General features: G+C 37.8%; 1 protein-coding gene across 1 annotated transcript in view; it reads left to right on the forward strand.

Annotated features, from left to right (window-relative positions):
• The window catches only part of tnmd (tenomodulin), a 417,047-nt gene that overhangs the window by 198,547 nt on the left and 197,360 nt on the right, over window positions 1-21,140 (forward strand). Inside the window, exon 3 of the mRNA XM_051934485.1 lies at window positions 2,916-3,056. Within this exon, the coding sequence (XP_051790445.1) occupies window positions 2,916-3,056 (141 nt within the window). The remainder of the gene's footprint in view (window positions 1-2,915; window positions 3,057-21,140) is intronic.

The raw sequence follows: 21,140 nt of genomic DNA on the forward strand, positions 1-21,140 counted from the left end.
GAGAAGAGAGCCATAGTACTACAGAGCCTCATCTAAAGTAGACATTTATATAGGACAGCAAATTAGATAAAAAGGTTCAGTATCGGCCCAGCTTGTTTATTTTGGAATTACATTAAAGAGGTCATGTGAAACCATTCTGAACAAATCTTTGTGAAGACACGTGAACTTTTTTCTAAACAGAGTTAATATAGATCATTGCAAATCCCACTGAGCTGAAAAAAGGAGACTGAGATTCTTCCATTTGAGCAAAACAGGTCTTTGTGCAAGTAGTGTGGTGTAGAATGTAGAATATTACAACTGATTTTATCCCATCTAGTAACACTCCGGGCAGTTCGGTAGCGCAATAGTAGCACTGCTGCTTTACTGTAAGGAGACCAGGGTTTGCAGACTAGGGTTTGCCTTGTGTCTGTATTGGTTTCCTCCAAGTGTTCCAGTTTCCTCTCACTGTCCAAAGACATGCAGGATAGGTGGATCGTTGAAACTAAATTGACCCAAGTGTTGGTTGGTGTGTGTTTGTATGTGTTCACCCTGTGATGGACTGGTGCTCTGTTGAGGGTTTGTTCCTGCCTTGTGCCCTATGCTAGCTGGGATAGGGTCCGGCACTCCCTGCAACCATGTTTAGGTCTAGGCGGGTTAGAATATGACTGACTGATAATTTGATTTTAAAACCAAGGCTATCTGAGATAAGTTTAAGTGTTGGACATTTCCAAAAGATGTGACCCTGTGATATAGGTGCTTGATATCTTCGCTCACAAGGTGGATCCTGCCTTTTTGTGAGTGAAGAATTGAATTTTGACATGCACCCTGCAATGGACCCACACCCTGTCCAAGAATTGTTCCTGCCTTGCACCCTGTACTTGCTGGGATAGGCTCCAGCTTCTCCATGACTCTGCTCAGGATAAAGCAGGTTTCAAAAATGGATGGATGGATGGATTATAGCAAGCTTGGTGCATATTGAACTAGAATTTACTTTATGTACAACTGAATTCAATTATTTATCTGAATTTTCATTGAGGGGTAGTTGCTTAAGAATTTTTATATACTCTGCAGGTGCTGTTGGAGTCAGTGTGACTTTAGGGATAGATATGGGTTAAAAATGATGAAAGTTGGGCAGATTGCTTTTAACAAAGTTTATAATTTGTATATAGATGAAATAGTGCATCTCTGGAAGATTAAATTTAGAAAATAATAGTTAAATTGCATGAAAATACCTTATCCGTATAGGGATGTCTAAATGTCACAATCCATACTGACTTCCGTTAGACTGAATACTGCACAGGCCGAAGAAAGCTGGTGACTATCAGCACAGAATTGGGCCTTAAAATGTGTCCCACATTGGATCAGTATCTTTAAAAATGGTCAAGTACTAGGTTACTGGCAAATTGATGATTATTGGGTTTGGCTGAAGTACAGAGTAAAGTATACAAGAAGATTTAGAAGAAGATGTCCATTCCATGGCTAATCAAGCTGGTGTGGTTTTGTGGACATCTGCCAATTTCAAATATTATATTGTACAAATATTTACAACCTAGTAATAGAACTGAAAATTAAATAGTGCCATGTGTCTTTCAGCTTTAGATCACTGTAGCGTCTCCTTTTTAATGAGTGGCCATCTTGACATTTAAAATTTTGTATTCATTTATATTTTGCCATTTCAACATTGTATGGTGATAATAATAATTTCATTATTCTGCAATTTTGGTTTGCGGTCATTGTAATGCTAAGAGCCATGATTACATGTCCATGTGACATCATGGATGACATCTTATTTAAAGCAAGTGCTCTGTGATTGTCCAAAAATATGTTCTTAAAAAACAAAGGGAAAGCTTTGCAAAAATCGATATTCTCAACAATTCAATGTTTGCTTTCAGTCCTCACCTGCCTATTTGTTAGTTCAGGTTTCTTATGCCTTTCTTAGTTGTGACATCTTTAAAGCTTTCTTAACGTAACAAACCTGCTTGAGTATTGTCTTGCCTCCATGTAACACTGTGGTGATGCATGTTGGGGGTCCATAGCTGTGTGCTATTTTTTAAATATAAATGGTGCAGATCAGGATACTTGGGTATGTGTTCTCATGTAGCCCTGGGATGTTTAATGAGGAGGATGAGTTAATCACACTTGTGTAATTGGTTCTAGTTTCCTCATTGACTTTCCACAGTTTGTAATTAAGATGTTGCACAGGAGTATGGAAAGGAGCTGAGTTAGAGTTGGGGGGAGATCAGAAGAAACCAGGGGTCAAGAAAGACAGAATTGGGAGTGTAAGCTTGCATGGTAAGAAGGATGCAGGCGGTCAGTGGTCCCTTGAGGTGGAACAGTGCTTCAGAGATGAGTCGCTCACGCTCAACTTTTTGAAGGAGCAGATGCGATCAAAGGCTCCAGAGGTCCTGCTGAACCAATGGATAGGTGGCAGGAATGTCCAGCTCCTGGGCATCCCATAAGACACTGTAGTATAGTAGTTAGAGACAAGATCCAGATAGAAGGAAAACCAAAAAGGTGAGCTGGAGAAAAATATATGCTTGGCTGTCAAGAAAGGCAAGTAAAGGAATGTTTTTATTCTTGGATTTTCTGTTTTAAACTCCACAACTGCTCTGATTTTACAGAGGATTATTTATTGATTGATTGATTGAGACTGCACTGCACTTTGTTTTGAAATGCTGTTGATTGAATAAAAGCACTATGCGCACTGCTTGCACCAACCTATTGTTTCTATGTGTCTTCATTGCCCAATCTATCTCAGTTTATCTCAGACTATTGATGTCCCAAGTTCAAGAAGGTAATGCCAGCTGTGGGCATCACAGACACCTTTAAGAGAATCTCAGTAATTCAAATAATACAAAAGCTGCATGGGAAAGATCATGGGAAAAATGTAACACAACAATGAAGTAACATTTGACATATTATGTGTTTCCATTTAGGTATATGATCTTCATTATAAAGTCCTTATTGATGGTGAAGAAAGAAATGGAATAATGGAGATTGACTCCAGGCACAAGATGGAGATTTTCCAAACTGGGAATGGCACTGAGGAAGTCATTGAAATTCATGACTACAAAAACGTAAGCAGTCTTTGAAGAATTCATAATTCTTTCCAGTTTACTAGAATTTCTAATGTCATATATATATATATTGTAATGGGCGGCCGGGTCCAATGCCCGGCTGGAACGCCCCTGCTGTACAGTATATGTTCCAGGGGAGCAGCCATGGGCTCCTCACTACCTCCACCGGGACGCATGGTGGCAGCCTCCCTGGGTGACTATGGTGCCTCAGTTTCCCGCAGGGCTCCATGGGAGATGGAGTTCTCCACAACCCTGTGGGGATCTGGGGTGGCTGCCAGGGGGTGGTACATGGATCCTGGAGCCAGCCTGGACACCTCTACAGCCCCGCTCGGAAGTGCAATTAGCAACAGGTGGTCAAGCACCTGGAGCACTTCCGGGTGGGCTATAAAAAGGGTCAGTATCCACCACTCGGGAGCCAGAATCGGGAGGAAGAGGACGAGGTTGCCTGGGAGGAGTGGTGGTGCCAAGGTGGAGAGGAAAGTGTTTGTGTGTTGGCTAAGTGCTTTGTTTGGGACTGTGTTGTGGCTGGAGGGATTATGGGGAAGACGTGCCCTCCAGCTGAAGAAAAATAAAAAGTCTGTTGGTTTTTACACGTGCCTCTGCGTCAGTCTGTGCTGGGTCAGGTGCAATGTAGCGCCTTATTACAATAGATTTATTTATTTATTTATTTATTGTTTGTAATTTATTTATTGTTTGTAATTTTAAAGTTGTGTGTATATACCTTGATAATAGAAGGTGACAATATTATGCAAAAATAATGTATTTGGTCACATTGTAGATTTATAAAACAGTTGTTAACATTCTATAAACATTTTAACTATGCTGTTAACAATATTAAATGATGGCTAAAAATAATAAGACTCTTGAAATGTGTTACTGTGCTTTCACAGTGTTTCATAACATTTCAAATGGCTTATATATGTAACAGTGCCAAAAGAGATCCTACTCTGCTGGGCCCTCGAGCAAGACCCTTAACCTGTAATTGCTCCAGGGACACTGTACAATGGCTGACCCTGTGATCTGACCCCAAGGGGTATGCGAAAACTAACAAATTCCTAATACAAGAAATTGTATAAGGTGAAATAAAGAACAAAAAAAAAAACCATGGAAACAATTCATAGCTGCTTGTAATTGATACCTGAACTATAGGCGTAGCGTATACTGTATGTATTATTCATAATACCTTCTGCTCCTATCTCTGACTACCAAGTAGGATGGTTTGACTTCTAGTCCATGTCAGAAGCATCAATAAAGCACTCCTCCACCACCTGCCTCACTCTGTCGCTGCTTCTGTTGCTCACATACCAAAATCCTTAACTAAGTTCAAAACACTTGCTCAGGAATGTCTTCTACTGTAGCTACACTGTGAACCACTTCCAAGATTAAGATGTGTCTGCAATGTCTCAGGGTCACCAAGCCTCCATTATATTGCAGGCAGAGTTCTTGCTATGAGCTGCTCCCACTTCTATTCTGTTCTTAATTGGCTGACACCTTCATCCAAGGCAGCCTACGTCTTTCCAGAGATATAATAGGCTCTTTTCTACTCTATTGTTTTCTTCAGGTTGGAGCACAGGCATGTGAAATAATTTGCTCATTGTCATACAGTGCCAGTAGCGGGATTGAACCAATAACCTCAGGGTTTAAAGTCCAAAGCCTTAACCACTGCACCCCACTAAAAGACATCTGAGATGGAAACTTGGGTCCTCCACTTTACAAAAAGTGGCCATTTTAGCTGGTCATTCCAAAGGAGAACTAATCAGGCTTTTGATAGTGAGGGTGTCACACTCCACTTGAACTCTGCTACTGTGGCCATTTTCTAATCTCCCTGTCTTGAATAGATTTCTGGTTTTGACTTTGCTATGTACTTTAACCTGTTATTTGTTAGCTCCTCATCTTCTAATCCACTCTTGTATTTATCGTTTTAAAGACAAGTCTGTTTCTTCAGCTCTAGAATGATATCAAGGCCTTTAGCAACAGAAAAGAGTATCTGAAATTGTTGCATTTGGGCTTCTGAATTGCAGGAAAAGAGAACAAGGTGGGTGCTTGCAAAAAAGCTTTATTCTTGAACTTGAAAGAACAATATCAAAGTTTTTTAAAGCTGATCTTGCCCAAGTAAATTCTAAGCTGTCTGAAAGTGAGCTTTTCTTGTATTTGCTAACCTCTTTAAAAGACTTGAACAAGTCTTAGAGAACAAATGCAAGGAGTGACTGTGGTATAGTGGGTCCATGGCTCTAAATGAATGGCCAGTTTTTAAATAAATAATCAGCGTGGTAGTGTGGCCAGAGCGGTTTCCAGGCGCGCTGTGGACATTGGAGTGCACAGCTAATAGCCACACCCGTGCCACGTCCCCATTATAAATTGGAGAAGAATGAGTGAGAAGGAAGGAAAAGATCAAAGAAAGAGCGGTGATTAGAAGAAGAAGAAGAGGAAGAAGAAGAAGGCAGAAGGTGCGGAGAGCTGGAGGGTGGTGCAGGAGTGTGAGAGTGAGAGAGAGAGAGAGAGAGAGAGAGAGAGAGAGAGAGAGCAGGCAGCTGGAAGTAGAAACCCCTGAAGGAGTGTTTGGTCAACACTCGCGAGCAGTAAGAAGCGGTCGCTCCAGCTGAGCAATTCTGAGGAGCTGGAGTGACCAAGAAGGTGGTTGGCTCACTGTGGAAGGCAGTGGGAGTCAAGCAGACTTGGGAGAGTGAGCCCCAGTGTGAATGCCCTGGTCGCTGAGGACCCGAGTCTCAGTCCGGCAGATCAGCTGTACGAAGCGAACCCAGGTCTCCTTACTACGCGGCAGCAGCACTACCACTGCGCCACCGTGCCGCCCTGGAACAAAAATGTCTACAAATAATACATGATTACTGTTTATACAGATTAGGACTGCACATCATTAATACCCAAATGTGCAACTGTACAGTACATTCCTTTTAACTTGCACCAAATGAGTTTTACATAATCCTACACTCTATAAGAGATAGTGGTGTTTCATTTTTTATTTATTTCAAGACAGACAATAAACGTAATCATTCAAAACACACTATAAAGCCTCAGCCAAACTTTATGAAAAGGTTTACCAAAAACTTCTACATGGAATTTCAGTCTCACGTCTGTGACAACAAAGGCTTCCCTTAAAAATAGCAGCTAGAACAAGAATTTTAATCAAAGCTTCATCTAAGTTTAACAAATGTATGTGAGTTATAGTTTGCCAATAAAGAAGTGTTTACTAACCTCATTCTTCTGTGCTGAGAACTTTGATTGATAACAACACAGAACAAAGATCTGAGGCTGATTGTGATGCAGATGCACGTTTTAATATTAGATACCTTCAGCAGTTAACAATGCATTACCCAGAATAGAATGGATATTATAAAGTCTCCTCTTCAGCAGACTCATTTAAAAGACAAAAAGCTAACTTCAAATAGCATGGAGTGGGTCAAGGGGTCAATCCAGCAGCATTCTAATAAAATTAAAGGTATTTTTGGAAATGAAAAGCAAAATTGAATTTATTCCAGCACTTCAAAAGAATTTGTTTTTGTTGTATAGAACATTTCTTAGTGAAAAGTCAAAGTATGTGTTCAGTATCAGTTGTGAGAAATAATGATGGTTTGAGATGGGGTGTGCATATCTGAATAATTTATTTTTAAAATGTATTTTGGGTGTGTTTCTGCCTTGAACCCAAGGTTGCAGGGAAAGGCTTAAGAGAAAATTCATTTGACACTTAATTGGATTATGCTGCTTTTAGAATTTTATATTATTGTTGGACACTGTCATGAACACTGGGACAGAAGGTATTCCTAAGTATATCTGGGCTTTGAATTGGTATGTGTGGAGCTTGTTCTGCCTATTCAATGGTCCATGGTCCAAACAAATGATTCTTTATAAATTAATGATACTAACTTAACTCAATGTGGTGGAAGAGGTCCAATCTTTCAGTCCTTTGCTGACAGGATTATATCCTCATTTCTCATGAAACAAATTGGACAAAATGATATAACATATCCCCCTTAATCTACTCTTTATATATAAAATCCTAAGCTTAAAAGTGCAACAATGATGTTGTTAATGTCCCATTTTTTGTCACGCTTTAAATCGGGCTTATTTTAAAACCTACATACTGTAAATATGTGTGGTATCATTTTTTTCAGAATTTATCGAACTTTCATGTGATGTTGTTCGATTTTCAGATTCTTCTTCCGTTTTTAAATTATAAACTAAAAAATATCAAGAACTCACATCTTACGAGACGGGACTTTGTGCCAAAAGATTTAACCAGGCCCAGAGCCGGAAATAAAACACACGCAGTAGGACAGCTGCTGTACAGGCTTTTAAATGTTTGAAGCGCCGCACGAGATGCAGATCACACAGCACAGCAGCAGCAGCAATCCAGCAGCTGATCAAGCAAAGAGGAGGTAAAAAAAAACTGTATTTGTTTCCCAATGTATCACCGTTTAAAAGGGTGTTTCGGAGGAGCAACCACGTCTCTTGGGGTGCATTCAGCTCCCCTCTTCACAATGCGAGCAGCAAAGACATGAAGTGACTGGCGAGCAAAGCGAGCAGAGGGGAACCCCCTAGTATAGCATAACACAGTCAAACCTGTTTAATCCGAGTCATGGTCACAGAGTGCTAGAGCCTATTATGGCACGACTGGGCAGGATATAGCCCTGGACAACAACAACAACAACAACAACATTTATTTATATAGCACATTTTCATACAAAAAGTAGCTCAAAGTGCTTTACATAATGAAGAAAAGAAGAATAAAAGACAAATAAGAAATTAAAATAAGACAACCTTAGTTAACATAAGAAGGAGTAAGGTCCGATGGCCAGAGTGGACAGAAAAAACAAAAAAAAACTCCAGAAGGCTGGAGAAAAAAATAAAATCTGTAGGGGTTCCAGGCCACGAGACCGCCCAGTCCCCTTTGGGCATTCTACCTAACATAAATGAAATAGTCCTCTTTGTAGTTAGGGTTCTCACGGAGTCACTTGATGGACAGGGCGCCATTGCAGAGTCCACACACGCTCAACCACACTGGGCCAATTTGGAATTCACAACTAACTGTCACAACTTTGGTGAGGTGAGAGGAAAACAAGTGTGCTCAAAAAAAAAAACCCATACAGATGGAAGAAATTTACAAACTCCACACCAATAACCGGATTCGAACTATCATACAGCAGCACTTACTACTGTGGAATCAACTTTCTCCCATTCTGCCCCAATATTTCTCAGACAGTCTTAATTACAAGGTGCCCTTCACGTCAAGATAAAAGTATATCGACATAGTGGAACTGACAAAAATAATAATGATCAGGAGACATTTTTAGAGTATATATATGCCTTATTTAGTCTCCATTAGCCCGATGGATGTATTCTTCTGTGCTTTTGGTCTGAGAGAAATGAAGTGCCTCAGGAAGCCTTTGCATAGTGTTCTAAACTACAAGTGTTACCATAAGAAGTCCTCTAGTAGATAAAAAGTCAAATTATTTTCAACTCTTTCAGATGACTGCATTTTTCTTATGTTCAGGAAGCCTACAAAATTCCTGTATTCTGCTTTTGATTTTAAGGAGGGTAATGCATACAAAGAGAATAGTTATGATGTTACTGATGGCGATGTTGACATTGATATTTGTGGATATGCAACTAAATAGCATGCTGTCAAGTCTAGGCTTCCTTCTGAAAATGAAGAATCTGACATTAGTATGTCAGGCAAAGATACTTCAGACTCTTTGTCCCGAGGTAAGAGTATTGTTTATTCAGATGGTTAGCAGACTGTAGAAACAGATTATACTGCTCTAAATGATATTTAATTGACTGCCGCTCCTGGAGTGATAGTGTCTGCATTTTTATTGGTGGTCACTGCCCCTGCAGATACTTTCATAATATTTTTGAATCATTTAATTCAGCATCTAATGGATATGCAGAGCAATTTATGTTCCAATTAGTTGCCGCAAAGTAATGAAGTTACTTCTGTTGCATAAATCTCACTATTAAAAGAAGTGTAAGTAAAACAAAAAAGATCATGTCAGATTTCACAGTGCATCAATGATATAAAAAACAAATCCAGTCTAAGCAACTAGTTTTGTGTTCTTCGTTGGTGTGCAACAAATGTAAATCAAATTAGCTAGGAATCATTTCTATAATCTGATAGCTAGCATAGTAAGCAATGGGATTATGGGGTGGGCATCATATATGGTCAGTGGAGGACAGTGGCAGATGAAAGCAAGGTTCTAAGAAAAAGAAAGCAAGAGAGTTACTAGCAGTTCTTGTTCTACCAGGCTAGAAGCATAGACACTACTAGTGTGCAGTACTTTGTGTAGGTGTGCTGGCGCTGGGGCACCACTGGGCAGGGAGGTATGATTTAGGTTGGAGATGAGAGGACCAGGGAGGAAATAATAAAGTTGGCATCACCACCTGGCTGATATAGAGCAGATGGTTTCTGGACACATGAGGGAATGTGCTCACTCCGTAATAAGTCAAGCAGTCGAGAACTGTCCCATGAAGACTGGCAAAAAGTGACTCCAAGTATCAATTTAAAGCCACTTAAGGGCTAGAAAACAGTTGATTGAGGAGAGCTGGGGCAAGAGCTAGTCTGACTGGAAGAGGATTAAAACCAGGAGAAAGAGAAAGAGAGAAACACAGGATGTATTAAAGGAAGTGACTGGTGCAGTACTTTGTGTGGGACAAGTGTCACTCCACCAGGCAGCATGGGGCTGAAGACCCTTATAAATTAGGCCTAGTGGATAAAGTGTTATAGGCTACAGTGTGATCAATTTATGATGGAACAGATCCTTAATAAACAGAGCACTTGTGTGTTTACCATTAACAACATCCTTGTATTTTTTAAATCCACCATGCTAAATACAGAGTCACAAATGGAATAAAACGTTTTTCTTGGTAATGTGATCTTGATCTGCAGGTATATTCAGTGCTGCCCTTAGCTACAATGGGGTCCTAAGCAAAATCTTCTTGGGTACCACCAACACCCTACTCCTCCATGAATCCACTGCAATAGTATTTCTTATAACAGCTTTAATTTGAACAATAAATTTATAAATAAACAATAAATAATCAAAGAAGCACTCATCACAAAATTAACTATAAGTTTTAACATCAAACACAAATACCTTTTAAAATAATCACAACCTGAAAGTGAATGTTTAGGGGTTTCTTCTGTATCTTTGTTGCATATCACAGAAGCACATGTCTACTTTTTATGAAGGCAAAGTCAGCTATGAGGTCATCACATGACAGCTTCTGTGCAAGGTCTGAGTTGCTGCTGATGATAGCAAAGCTTCTTAGATGTTCTTGTACCATCCTTTATCTGAGGTATGTCTTGATGAGCATACGTTGTGAAAAACTGGTAACTGGAAGGATTGTTGCAATCTGGAGGGCAACTCATAAGTTTGGACTTCAGTGGTATTTAATGGCAATGATATACCAAGTCATTTGTTTCCCTTATAAATGAAGGCCTGTTTAGTAATAATAATGATAATGATATTAATAATGGTTCAGGGTATTAGTGTGATGTTACTCTTTGTTACTTGATATAGCCAATAGTATCATGTATGACATGTGATACAACAACAACAACAATTTTAATAATACTACTACCACTACTACTACTACTACTGCTACTAATAATACAAATAAAGATAATATTAAATACATGAACTAGCACTGCTAATAATAATAAAATAACAACTAATAATATTCCTACTAAACATCTTAATAAACTTACTTAATGCAGTAAATGCAGGTTCACAATGAAGCTGAATATTTAGATATTTAAAAAATGAACGTGTGAATATATATCACCTACACTTACAAATTTATCTAAACTTCATTTTGTCCTTCCAATGACAGCAGATAACAATAAGGCATTAACTAAATCAGTAATCTTAACTACAAATAAAATTAACATTAAAGCATTTACTAAAATTAACAATTGTTAATCTGAGCTAATTTTTTTATATATACATGTCAAAGGCGCATGCCCAGTGCTGTTCCACAATTCAGCCAATAGCTAAATAGTAAGCAAGGGAGCAGGATGGGTGTTGGTGAAATTTACAAGCATGTCCTCAATGGAACCACACTCAGAGCACTTCATATGTCGACTAACCTTAGCAGCCTTTAACTATGTCTATAAATCCTGAGGTCTACTTGCTGATGGTAATATATAATCCTCAACCATGTGTCAGCTAGGTATTGTAACATCAGATAATATCTGATAAACACTATTATACATAATTTTATAGTTACTCCATTTTTACTCCAGTAAACCACTAGCTTTAGTGTAATGTCAACTGATGTAATGTTAGCTAGCTTACTAGAACATACATTTCAAAATACACCTGCAAATGCAGCATAAGTTGCTTTTTCATGCTTTCATTTTTTTTCTTTTCTTTTCTTTGCAGTGCTGACTTGAAGTCATAGAAAATTATTATAACAGTAGACTGTTAAGAACATTAATCTGATGATTCATGAAGCAGCAATAACCTCAATAGAATTAAGCTGTGGACCTCTAAAGCTCCGCTCCATTGAAGTGGTTGTTGCTTTGCATTATATGTCAGTGATGTCACACAATACACTGGTTACATTATGGTTAAGATTAGGGTTGTAGGAGGAGTTATCTGACTGAAGCCGAGTGACAGAAATGTGCAGACCAATTGGCTGTCCAGTGGAGCTCCTGAATAGCGGATCCCCCCACTCCCATTGGTTCTCTGATCATGGGCCTTATACACAGTGTGTGATCTACATACAGAAAGGGGTGGCTCTCGATATATAGAATAAGGAACCACTAGTAACATTCACACACTATATGCTACCATGTTGTGGTAGATCTGTGGCCTCCGTGTGGCAAATGCAAGTTAAAAAGCATGTTGTAGACTGGTAAATTTCAGTTTGATCAGTCCAGTTTAATGTGTCACCACCTAAACCCTCACCAAAGTATGTGGAATGAATATGAGGAGACATGAGGTTATGTTTCATGTTAAGTATCTCTTTTAAAGAGCATACTAATAATCTGAAGCATGAACCATGGAAAACATGATAGCAAGGGTAGATACAGAGGTTGCTACAGGACTAACTTTTAAATGGAGCTGGAATCAGGAGATGTCAACAAAAACAAAATTGCAAGCAACAGGTCAAAGCCAGACAGACAAATGACCAATCAAACTAGCTCAGGACATGAAATAAGAATCGTAGTCAAACAACATTGTTAAATTTTAATCAAAGTCAAAAAACTGAGAGAGAACGCTGAAACCAGGGATTGAGAAACTAAAATAAGTGGGCTTGAGAAGTTATTTGCCTTATGTATAATACTTTTTTCTATAAAAATTGTTGTTGCTTTATTAAAAATCAGAGTGGAATTATATATTTTTCTTTTATATTTGTTGATTATTTTGTAAATATATATAAGCTTGCTTTTGTTTCTGCTTACTCTATTTTTTGGTAACTCTCTCAGTAAGCAGGTTTTTACGTATATATTGTAAAAGACGCTATATAGCGCCCGACCCGGCACAGACTGACACAGAGGCACGTGTAAAAAGAAGCACACTTTTTATTTTTCTTCACCTGTGGGGCACATCTTCCCCCTGAACCTCACAGGCAATACACAGTCCCAAAAGCACGTAAATACAACACCAACAACTCTCCACCTTGCACCACCACTCCTCCCAGGCAACCTCGTCCTCTTCCTCCCGATTCTGGCTCCTGAGTGGTGGATGCTGACCCTTTTTATAGCCCACACGGAAGTGCTCCAGGTGCTTGATCACCTGTGGCTAATTGCACTTCCGGACGGCGCTGTAGAGATGTCCAGGTGGGCTTCGGGATCCATGCAGCACCCCCTGGCAGCCATCCCCGATCCCCACAGGGTTGTGGAGAACTCCATCTCCCATGAAACCCTGCGGGAAGCTGAGGCACCATCGTCAGCCAGGGAGGCTGCCACCAAGCGTCCCGGTGGAGGTAGTGAGGAGCCCATGGCTGCTCCCCCAGACCATATACAACAGGGCCGTCCCGGCCAGGCACTGTCTTTCTTTTTTACGGTAGTAATTACTCTAAACCAAAATAAATGCCAGCAAATGTCCCTGGGAGAATCCAGTTGTGGGTAAATGTTAAGTGTATGACTCTGACCTTTCAAGCTATGAGCCAAAGATATCATGTTGCACACTTCCGCTTGAATCTGTAAATGGAAATGGCATAGCAACCAATCAACAAAAATACTCAAAATGGGGCACCCAAAATAAAAACAAATAGGTGTCATGGGAGTGACATAAATAATGAAAAACACATCAGGTTGAAAAATAAACATGACCACAAAGTTCCTTGACCTTCAAAATCCCCCCAAACAGGTCTTGATGATTTTCAGTGGCCAAGGAAAACTTAAATAAAAAATCCTAATAATGACATTTACTACAACGGACAGCCCTGATTGTGATCAGTGTATAGTAATATTGCAAAGATTAATAAAAAATCATTCAAAGTTGATTTAAAACTGCTGTGAATCACAACTCTGTATTGGCATAATAAATCAAAAGCAGAATTACCTCAATATATAGCTGAACATCTACTTTTAAAAACTGATAACTGTTTTGTAGTGCTTTTTCAGCTTAAATATACAGTATTGCATAATTTACATATTTTTGTTTCCTCAATATTTTTCTTATCATGTATGCATACATCACACCCAAGACCACACATAGCAATGATTTTTTTATTGGTATTGTGAATTTAGTAATTGCTAATGATACTGGCTTCTTCAAAATTATTAAGTTTTCATTTGAGGAAATGTACTATAGTGTAATCGGTTCAGATTTATTGTGATATGTACAGAGTAGAATGGAACACTTATTTACTCTGTGGCTGTGAATTTTGCTCCTCAGATTATGTAAAATATTACAGCACATAAGTCAAAAGTAGCCTGGGCCCTGGTAGCATTTCCCTCCTGTTTTCATGGTCCATGACATGAAATCTATTCAGAATACAACACAATAAACTGAACATTGATTACAGTCAGATGGCAATAAGAAATGATACACAGTGCAGTAAAGTTAACATTGAAATGTTTTCTCTTGGTGCGTCGTGCCTCGTTAATTCCAATGTAAAGGACCAGTGCGGGCAAGATATTTTTTTAAATTTATAGAAAACACTGGACTTTGGAACATAAATTCACAAGCAAAATGTAAATATATAATGTTTATGAAGATATAACTTTGACTTCAAAAATATCGAATTTATCCTTTAATCCTTAGAATGCTTTAAAATATTTAATCAATGCTGTGCCTTACAGGTCTTTTTTGACCTGAATCTGACAACACTTTTAGGTGCCCTGGATGTCAGATGTTTCAACCCAAACCAGTTTTGTATTGATTGGCCATCTTAGTCTGTAGTACAGTGCTGTGAAAAAGTTTTTGCTTCCTTCCTAATATCCTCTGTTTTTGTATTTTTGTATATTTAGTATATTTGTCGTGACAAATGGCTTTACATTTTTACACAAAATGTAATATTAGATAAAGGGCACCAAAGTAAACATACAGTATAATGATATTTCTAAATTTATGCTTAGTATATTGAAGTAATAAAGCTATCCAAGACCTGTATTGCTTTGTAAGAAGGTAATTGCCCCCTTAGTTACTCCCTCAAACAGATGACCAAATTTAATTTATTATTGGACTCAGTGACTTAAACAGCTATACCTGATTTCAGGCAGTCCTCTTGAATCTAAATTTCTCCATATTTTCATGTAGTTATTTCATAGTTTCTACGTCTCAGTCAAAGGAATTTCAAGAAGTAAGTGGCAATAAAAAAGTTGTTGAAATTTAGAAATTAGGAAAGGGGTTTGAAAGCCAATTTTAAAGCCCTGGGAATCCACTGCACTGCAGTGAGAGCCATTATCTCAAAATGAAGAACATTTTGAATGCTGGTGAAAGATTTGCCAAAATTACCCCAAGGGCACAGTATCATTGACTAGGGGAATGACACAGTCCAGAGATGCAAAAATTATAGATGGGAGCTGGATCATTCCATTTAATCGTAAAAAATGAAAACAAAAATAGTACTCAAAGGCACAATCTAAACAGTGAGTATTATGAGCACAGTAAACAGCCTTGCTCTTGTTCAGGAGGGACTTTTGTCCTTCAGTTAGCTTGGTTTGGAAATAGATGTCCTTTGTCCATGGATCCTGGGTTTTAAAAATCTCTGACCAGGACGGGCAGAGTCACTTGTCCTCACAGGGCGTCTTCTCAGAGCTGTGGAGGGAAAGGGAGATAACATGGTTAGTGACCGTGCCTACTCTTGTCCATGGCTGGTATGACATTCCTCAGATGAGCCTTCCAGGTGACAACAACAGTGAAACCTTTTTGAAGAATTTATTGAACTGCAGGTCTCTCTAGTCAGTCAGTCTAGTGTGCATGACTTGACAATAAGCAGAGACTTCTGCTATCCAACAGTAACATCAGTTACTGATGAACCCAAGAGAGATGCTGTGGTAGGACCTGAAACAAACAGTAGATGCTTGCAAATCAGTCAGTGTGTCTGAATTAAATCACTTCTCTAGAAAACAGTAAGTTAAAATTCCCCAACTGTGACATCAATGACTGATATCAAATTTTAGGAAACATTTAATCACGATTATTGCTGACTAAAAGTGTTGAAACCAAGTATGGAAACTATGTGGCAAATACTTTTCATATATGTGATAGGAGTGTTAGATAACTTTGTTCTTTCAATTAAAAGCTAATAATTTAAAAACCACAAAGACAGAAGGCTTGACCAATGAATCAGGAAAAAAAAGGGTCTGCGAAAAAAGCTTGAGCCCGTTTGAACTGGTTTCCTCAATGTGAACTACCTCCTTTTAACTGAGGTATTGGATTAACAATATTTTAACAAAAAATGTAAGCATTTTACATGTTGAGTGTGAATGAATTGAATGGCTTGACATTTGAGATTTTTTTCATTAATGTTTTGATATTGTTTGCTATTGTGCATTGATCACCGTACCATTCCATTAAATCATAAACTTTGCTACCTCTATTTTTCATGAAAACATGAGTTAAAAATTTTCTTGGCCATCACTACAAACCACATGGGCTAAGTAAAATACAAACAAAATACCATTTTTGGGTTCGGTATATCTTTAATGGGGAGTCCACTGTAGGTCAATATAGACCTGAACAAAATAGCAATATTCAATATGTGTAGCAGTTGTAGAAAAATGTGACATTTACAACATTTTTGCATTTCATAAAGTAAGGTCAATTTACTAAAAGCCTTCACATTTCTCAGTTGAAAAGATGACATTTAGGATGTTTTTATGGGTTGTGAACAAACTACTCTAAATGCAGTGGAAAATCCTTTAAAGCCAATGATGGGTCAAAACTGACCCATAAGACATGACAAGGTCTAAATAAATAAATAAATTATTGGAAGTTTAAATTTCTTTTTACTGTTCGGTAATTGTAGAAGTGCAAAAAAAAAGTGACGTTTCACAGATAAAATTTGGGAGGTGTTACTGATTTATAACAAAAAGCCAGGTCAAATTTGACCAGAGGATGTTGAAAAAAATAAAGCACAGAGTAATGTTCAGTATACAGTAGAACACCATCTGTAGTACCAGTTATATCCCCTGATGATTCTTTATTTCATAGTGCAGTGGTTATTTTTAACCTGTAATTTTTATTCTTTATTTTAACATAGAATTACTCCTTTCACAGAAATTATTTTACGTTCAGCTAACATGGCATTTCAATATGCCTCCACCCCAACACACACACACTTGCTGTATAGATTAATTAATTGTTAAAAGTCATGTACTATGTAAAATGTACAAGCTTTTGCAGAAAGTGGTCTGATCAAAGGCAGATTTGTCAGCATTTTATTATGCAAGAAACTGCAAATCCAAGCCAGGTGGCTAGATACACATCATTATCTTTTTTTGCAAGCAGATTGCTTTGTAATGTTTAGGGCTTGTTTTCTGTCTCTCTCTCTCTTTTTCTCAAATACATCTCATGCCCTTCTCATTTACGCCTTTTTAAATTTACACTTACTATCAATTGACCCATGTCGGGACGCTATAGGATGACTGCAGAGAAATCCTTAACACATTTCTCCAACAGATTTTTCTTAGAAAAGAGCGTCTGTTGAAAAAGGAACATCTAATAAATATCTGTTACGCGAAGCATCTGTTCCGAAAAACTGTTCAGACACCAGAAAGCTAACCCTTAATCAACAGGAGAATTACAAAGAAATCTTAGATGAGCAGTGAATTGATTGGCTTCTCCAGAATAACCCACAACTCTAGGGATGCCAAAGCTTGAATTAAAACAAATAAAATGAATGCTGAATTCTGTCAATTGTGGAAATGCACTTAAATGTTGGCAGGCCCCCTCGTGTGATTTTGTGCAGTGCATATCTGTGCTTCTATGCAGCAGATATTTCAAGCTATGAAATTAAAACAGGAATTCAGGATGCTTGTAAATTTGAACTGTGCATGTAGTCAAGCTCATGAGCAGAGCAGCATTAACCAAACCTTCATACTGTAGTCCATCATAACAACAACCTGAAGAACCTGCATGGAATTGAGAGAGATTGAGAAAGCTCAAACTAATCTTAAAAGAGCAAAACCAACTCCTCGGGGAGTCCTGGGACTACAAGCCTTCTTTGTACCCTGTGTCTTCTATTGAGTGAAAGATCACACCAATCACACAAAAAAGAAAAACAAAATGAGTTGAGTACTAGACACTGGGGAAAATGGCGGCAGTGAATAAAGAGCTCCATGCATTTTTTGATTAAATGTGATAGATAGAGAGAGAAAAGCACAGAAACCTTATTATTTTTATTTGCTGAGACCATAACAAGAGAGTAAGATAAAAAAAGAAGAAAAAAAGCTCCTAAGTGTTAGCCTAAGGCAAAGAGTGAAATTGATTTTTATAAAGAAAGGATGTTACAGGTCATTAGATATTGTAAAGCCACCTTTAAAACAATCCTCTTTGAAATCCTGAGGCACTATAGTAAGAATGAAAATGGGGAGGGATAGGGGCTGACATCAGGTTCCAAAGTGCTGCTCCATTTCAATTTTCTTAAGCTAATGTGAACATCCTAGGGAAAAATGAAAACCTGTGAGTAACAATAAGAAAACCCAAGATAAAGAAAGCACAAAAGTGTAAGGATTACATAAGGAGCAAACTATTCGAAAACAAGAAGTGGAACATAAGAGTTTGGGATGGGGTGCATTAATGTACAAAATTACTGATGGCACACCTCATTTCTGTCAATGCCCATTATGCCACCAATGAAGTCCTGATTTTATTTTTAAGTTGGGATATAAAAAATATATAGTGCTCACAAACATCATTCTCACAAAACCCTTTTCAATAATTAATAATACAATTCGAACAGCTATGAGAATTATTTCATGTTAGGTACCCCAATTGTTTCACATTTTGTGACGTATATTTACAGCAAGTTGAGTCCTACAACTATTTGATAAATTAGAAGTATAATACTATAATGGGGCTTTCAAAAATTGTGGAGGTGGAGGGCTGGCAGCCTACCAGCTACTCTAAATTGAAGCAGCAATGTATCAAGCAGGCTGTTGCATTTCCTAAATGTAGCCGAAGGACTCCAGATATTCATTAGATTAGCGCAGGAAGCAGTGCCAGGCCCCACCAATCTAAAACATTTTACAAGGGGAATTGCTGAGTCCTCTAGTAAAAAAAAAACAGAAGCTTGTCAACCAAATGCCATTGTTTTTTTCTTAATTAGTTGAAGTTTATTTTATATAGCACCTTTCCCAAACAAACCCAATTAAGCACAACTTAAATACAGGATTATTAAAAGCTACCTTGAACTGTTTAGGTGATCATTAGTAATTTAAATGAATCCTGTAACAGATGGATGACTTTGAGTAATCTAAATTGCACTTCTAAAGACTTACTTCTAATAGAATTAGAGTACAATGCACAGATAACAAAAGCATTCACATCTGCACATAGCCAGCATTTGGCCACAGTTGTTCTACTTACTAGGATTTTGACCTTGTGGTTGTGGTTGGTTTAAAACGTTCCAATCCAAAGTTCTGCTGATCTGCATGCTGTTACTGGGCCAGCCGGCTCATCAGTACTGATATCTACTATTATAGCCTTTATAATCACCTCTAAAGTCAGTCCAAGCCATTCCTTAAGTCATTCTGAAGAATAACCGAAACTCTGTGTGGCGGAGCTTACAGAATGATCACGGCTCATATATATTCTATCTGATTGAGCCTCACTTAATAAGAATAAAGTCCTTTTTAATAAGCTTCAATAATGTTACGCTATGTTCATTTTGCTATTTTTGTCAGAAACAGCATGGTCTATAGTTTAAGTCTTTACTAGCATATGCAATACGGAATGAAATTAATATGATAAAAAAAATGAAAAAACATTTTGGGTTGAAGTTAATAAAAAAGAGTTTTGTGTGACCATGGAAAATCCATCACCCAAATCCATTAAATGAAATTCTTTCACTACAGCTTCAAATAATGACTTCTTCATATTTCATTTTCCAAAATATGAAAACAGTATCCACATTTTTTTTTTGAATTACATCTTTCAGTTCTCAAATGTCAAGCATTAAAGTAACTCGCTTTTAGATGCCTTAGCCTTAGACATTCTGTGATGAGTTGGCCAGGCCTCAAGTTGCATTTTAGTTTTATTTTTTCAGCTGCCTATTTCAAGCTCCCTGACTTCTCAATCCCAGTAGGTGACCTGCCTAGAGGTGCACTGCTGTCTCACAGTTTTAATATATATATATATATATATATATATATATATATATATATTTATACAGTATATATACTGTATATATATATATATATATATATATATATATATATATATATATATATATATATATATATATATATATATATAATCTTTACTGAACTCTGAACTCTGCTGAAACACACTTGATTATTTACCCAGAAATGCCTCAATAATCTGCATGGGCATGAGACAGACACAATCTAAATTAGCACATGAAAGGAGAAGATGTTCAGAAGCCCAACCTTTTTATAATATGATAAACCAGATGTTGGAATAATTTGCATTGATATCATCCAAGCAAAATGCACGCCACTCTTTCTTTAATATGTTGCCTTAGGTCTAAACTGACAGCTGATAAGAGATACAACACAGATTAAAATGAAACATCTTTAACCCGGCATCACGGGTTACACTGAAGAGCCTGAGATAGCTGATTACAATCACATAATTGTACAATGGGGATGCAGGCTTTCTGTTTGTATGTTTAATCAGCTAAATGACAAGGAGTTATTCTGACACTTCCTACATTTTAATCACATCCTTTTCCAGTTTCTTTTACGCGTAATGAACTGTCCTTTCTTTATTTTCTAGTTGAGTAACTCTAATAATCACCCCTTCTTATCTAAGAGCTGCTGTTTCTCAGGTAACAACTGCACTTTAGTCTAGACAGTTTTTGCCCAAACAAATTAAGCATAAACCCACTGGTGCAAATGCATGTTTAATGCAGAGTGCTTCATGTTTAGCCGAGATTGACAAGTACATTAGAATATAAATGTGTTACTAGGGAATTCTTTTCTGTAGGTTGTACATGTATGCAATTAATACCCGCACAGATATCACTTACTCACACAATCCTGGACACTTGTTTGAGTTGGAAGACTCACCAGAAAATGAACTTCTCTTGGTGCAAGTTTCACTAGATTTGATATGGTCGGATTTATCAGCTACACAGTTTATTTTACACATGAGAAAACTTCTCAGGTTATCCATTTTAACTCAACCCCAGTGCTGTATACAACTCTAGACATACCTACTTTAACATTGCAAATCATCCTACCACATACTGTATGGCTTATACATGTCGGTAGCAGGGGAAAAACAGCAAAGATATGGCAAGAACATGAAACCTGTATTCAGACAAGAGCAGAAACATGATCTGAACCCTGACTAGTGTGCTAAAAAGCTGCCTTCGCATCACAGTCGCCACTGCTAATGCAGCTGAGATGCACTGAAAGTGAGTAAAGGGCAATTAAGTGTCAATCTGTGCCTCAAGAGAAATTAACTCTCTTCAATATAAATT

Source organism: Erpetoichthys calabaricus, chromosome 12 (assembly GCF_900747795.2).
Source record: "Erpetoichthys calabaricus chromosome 12, fErpCal1.3, whole genome shotgun sequence".
Taxonomy (NCBI): Eukaryota; Metazoa; Chordata; class Cladistia; order Polypteriformes; family Polypteridae; genus Erpetoichthys; species Erpetoichthys calabaricus.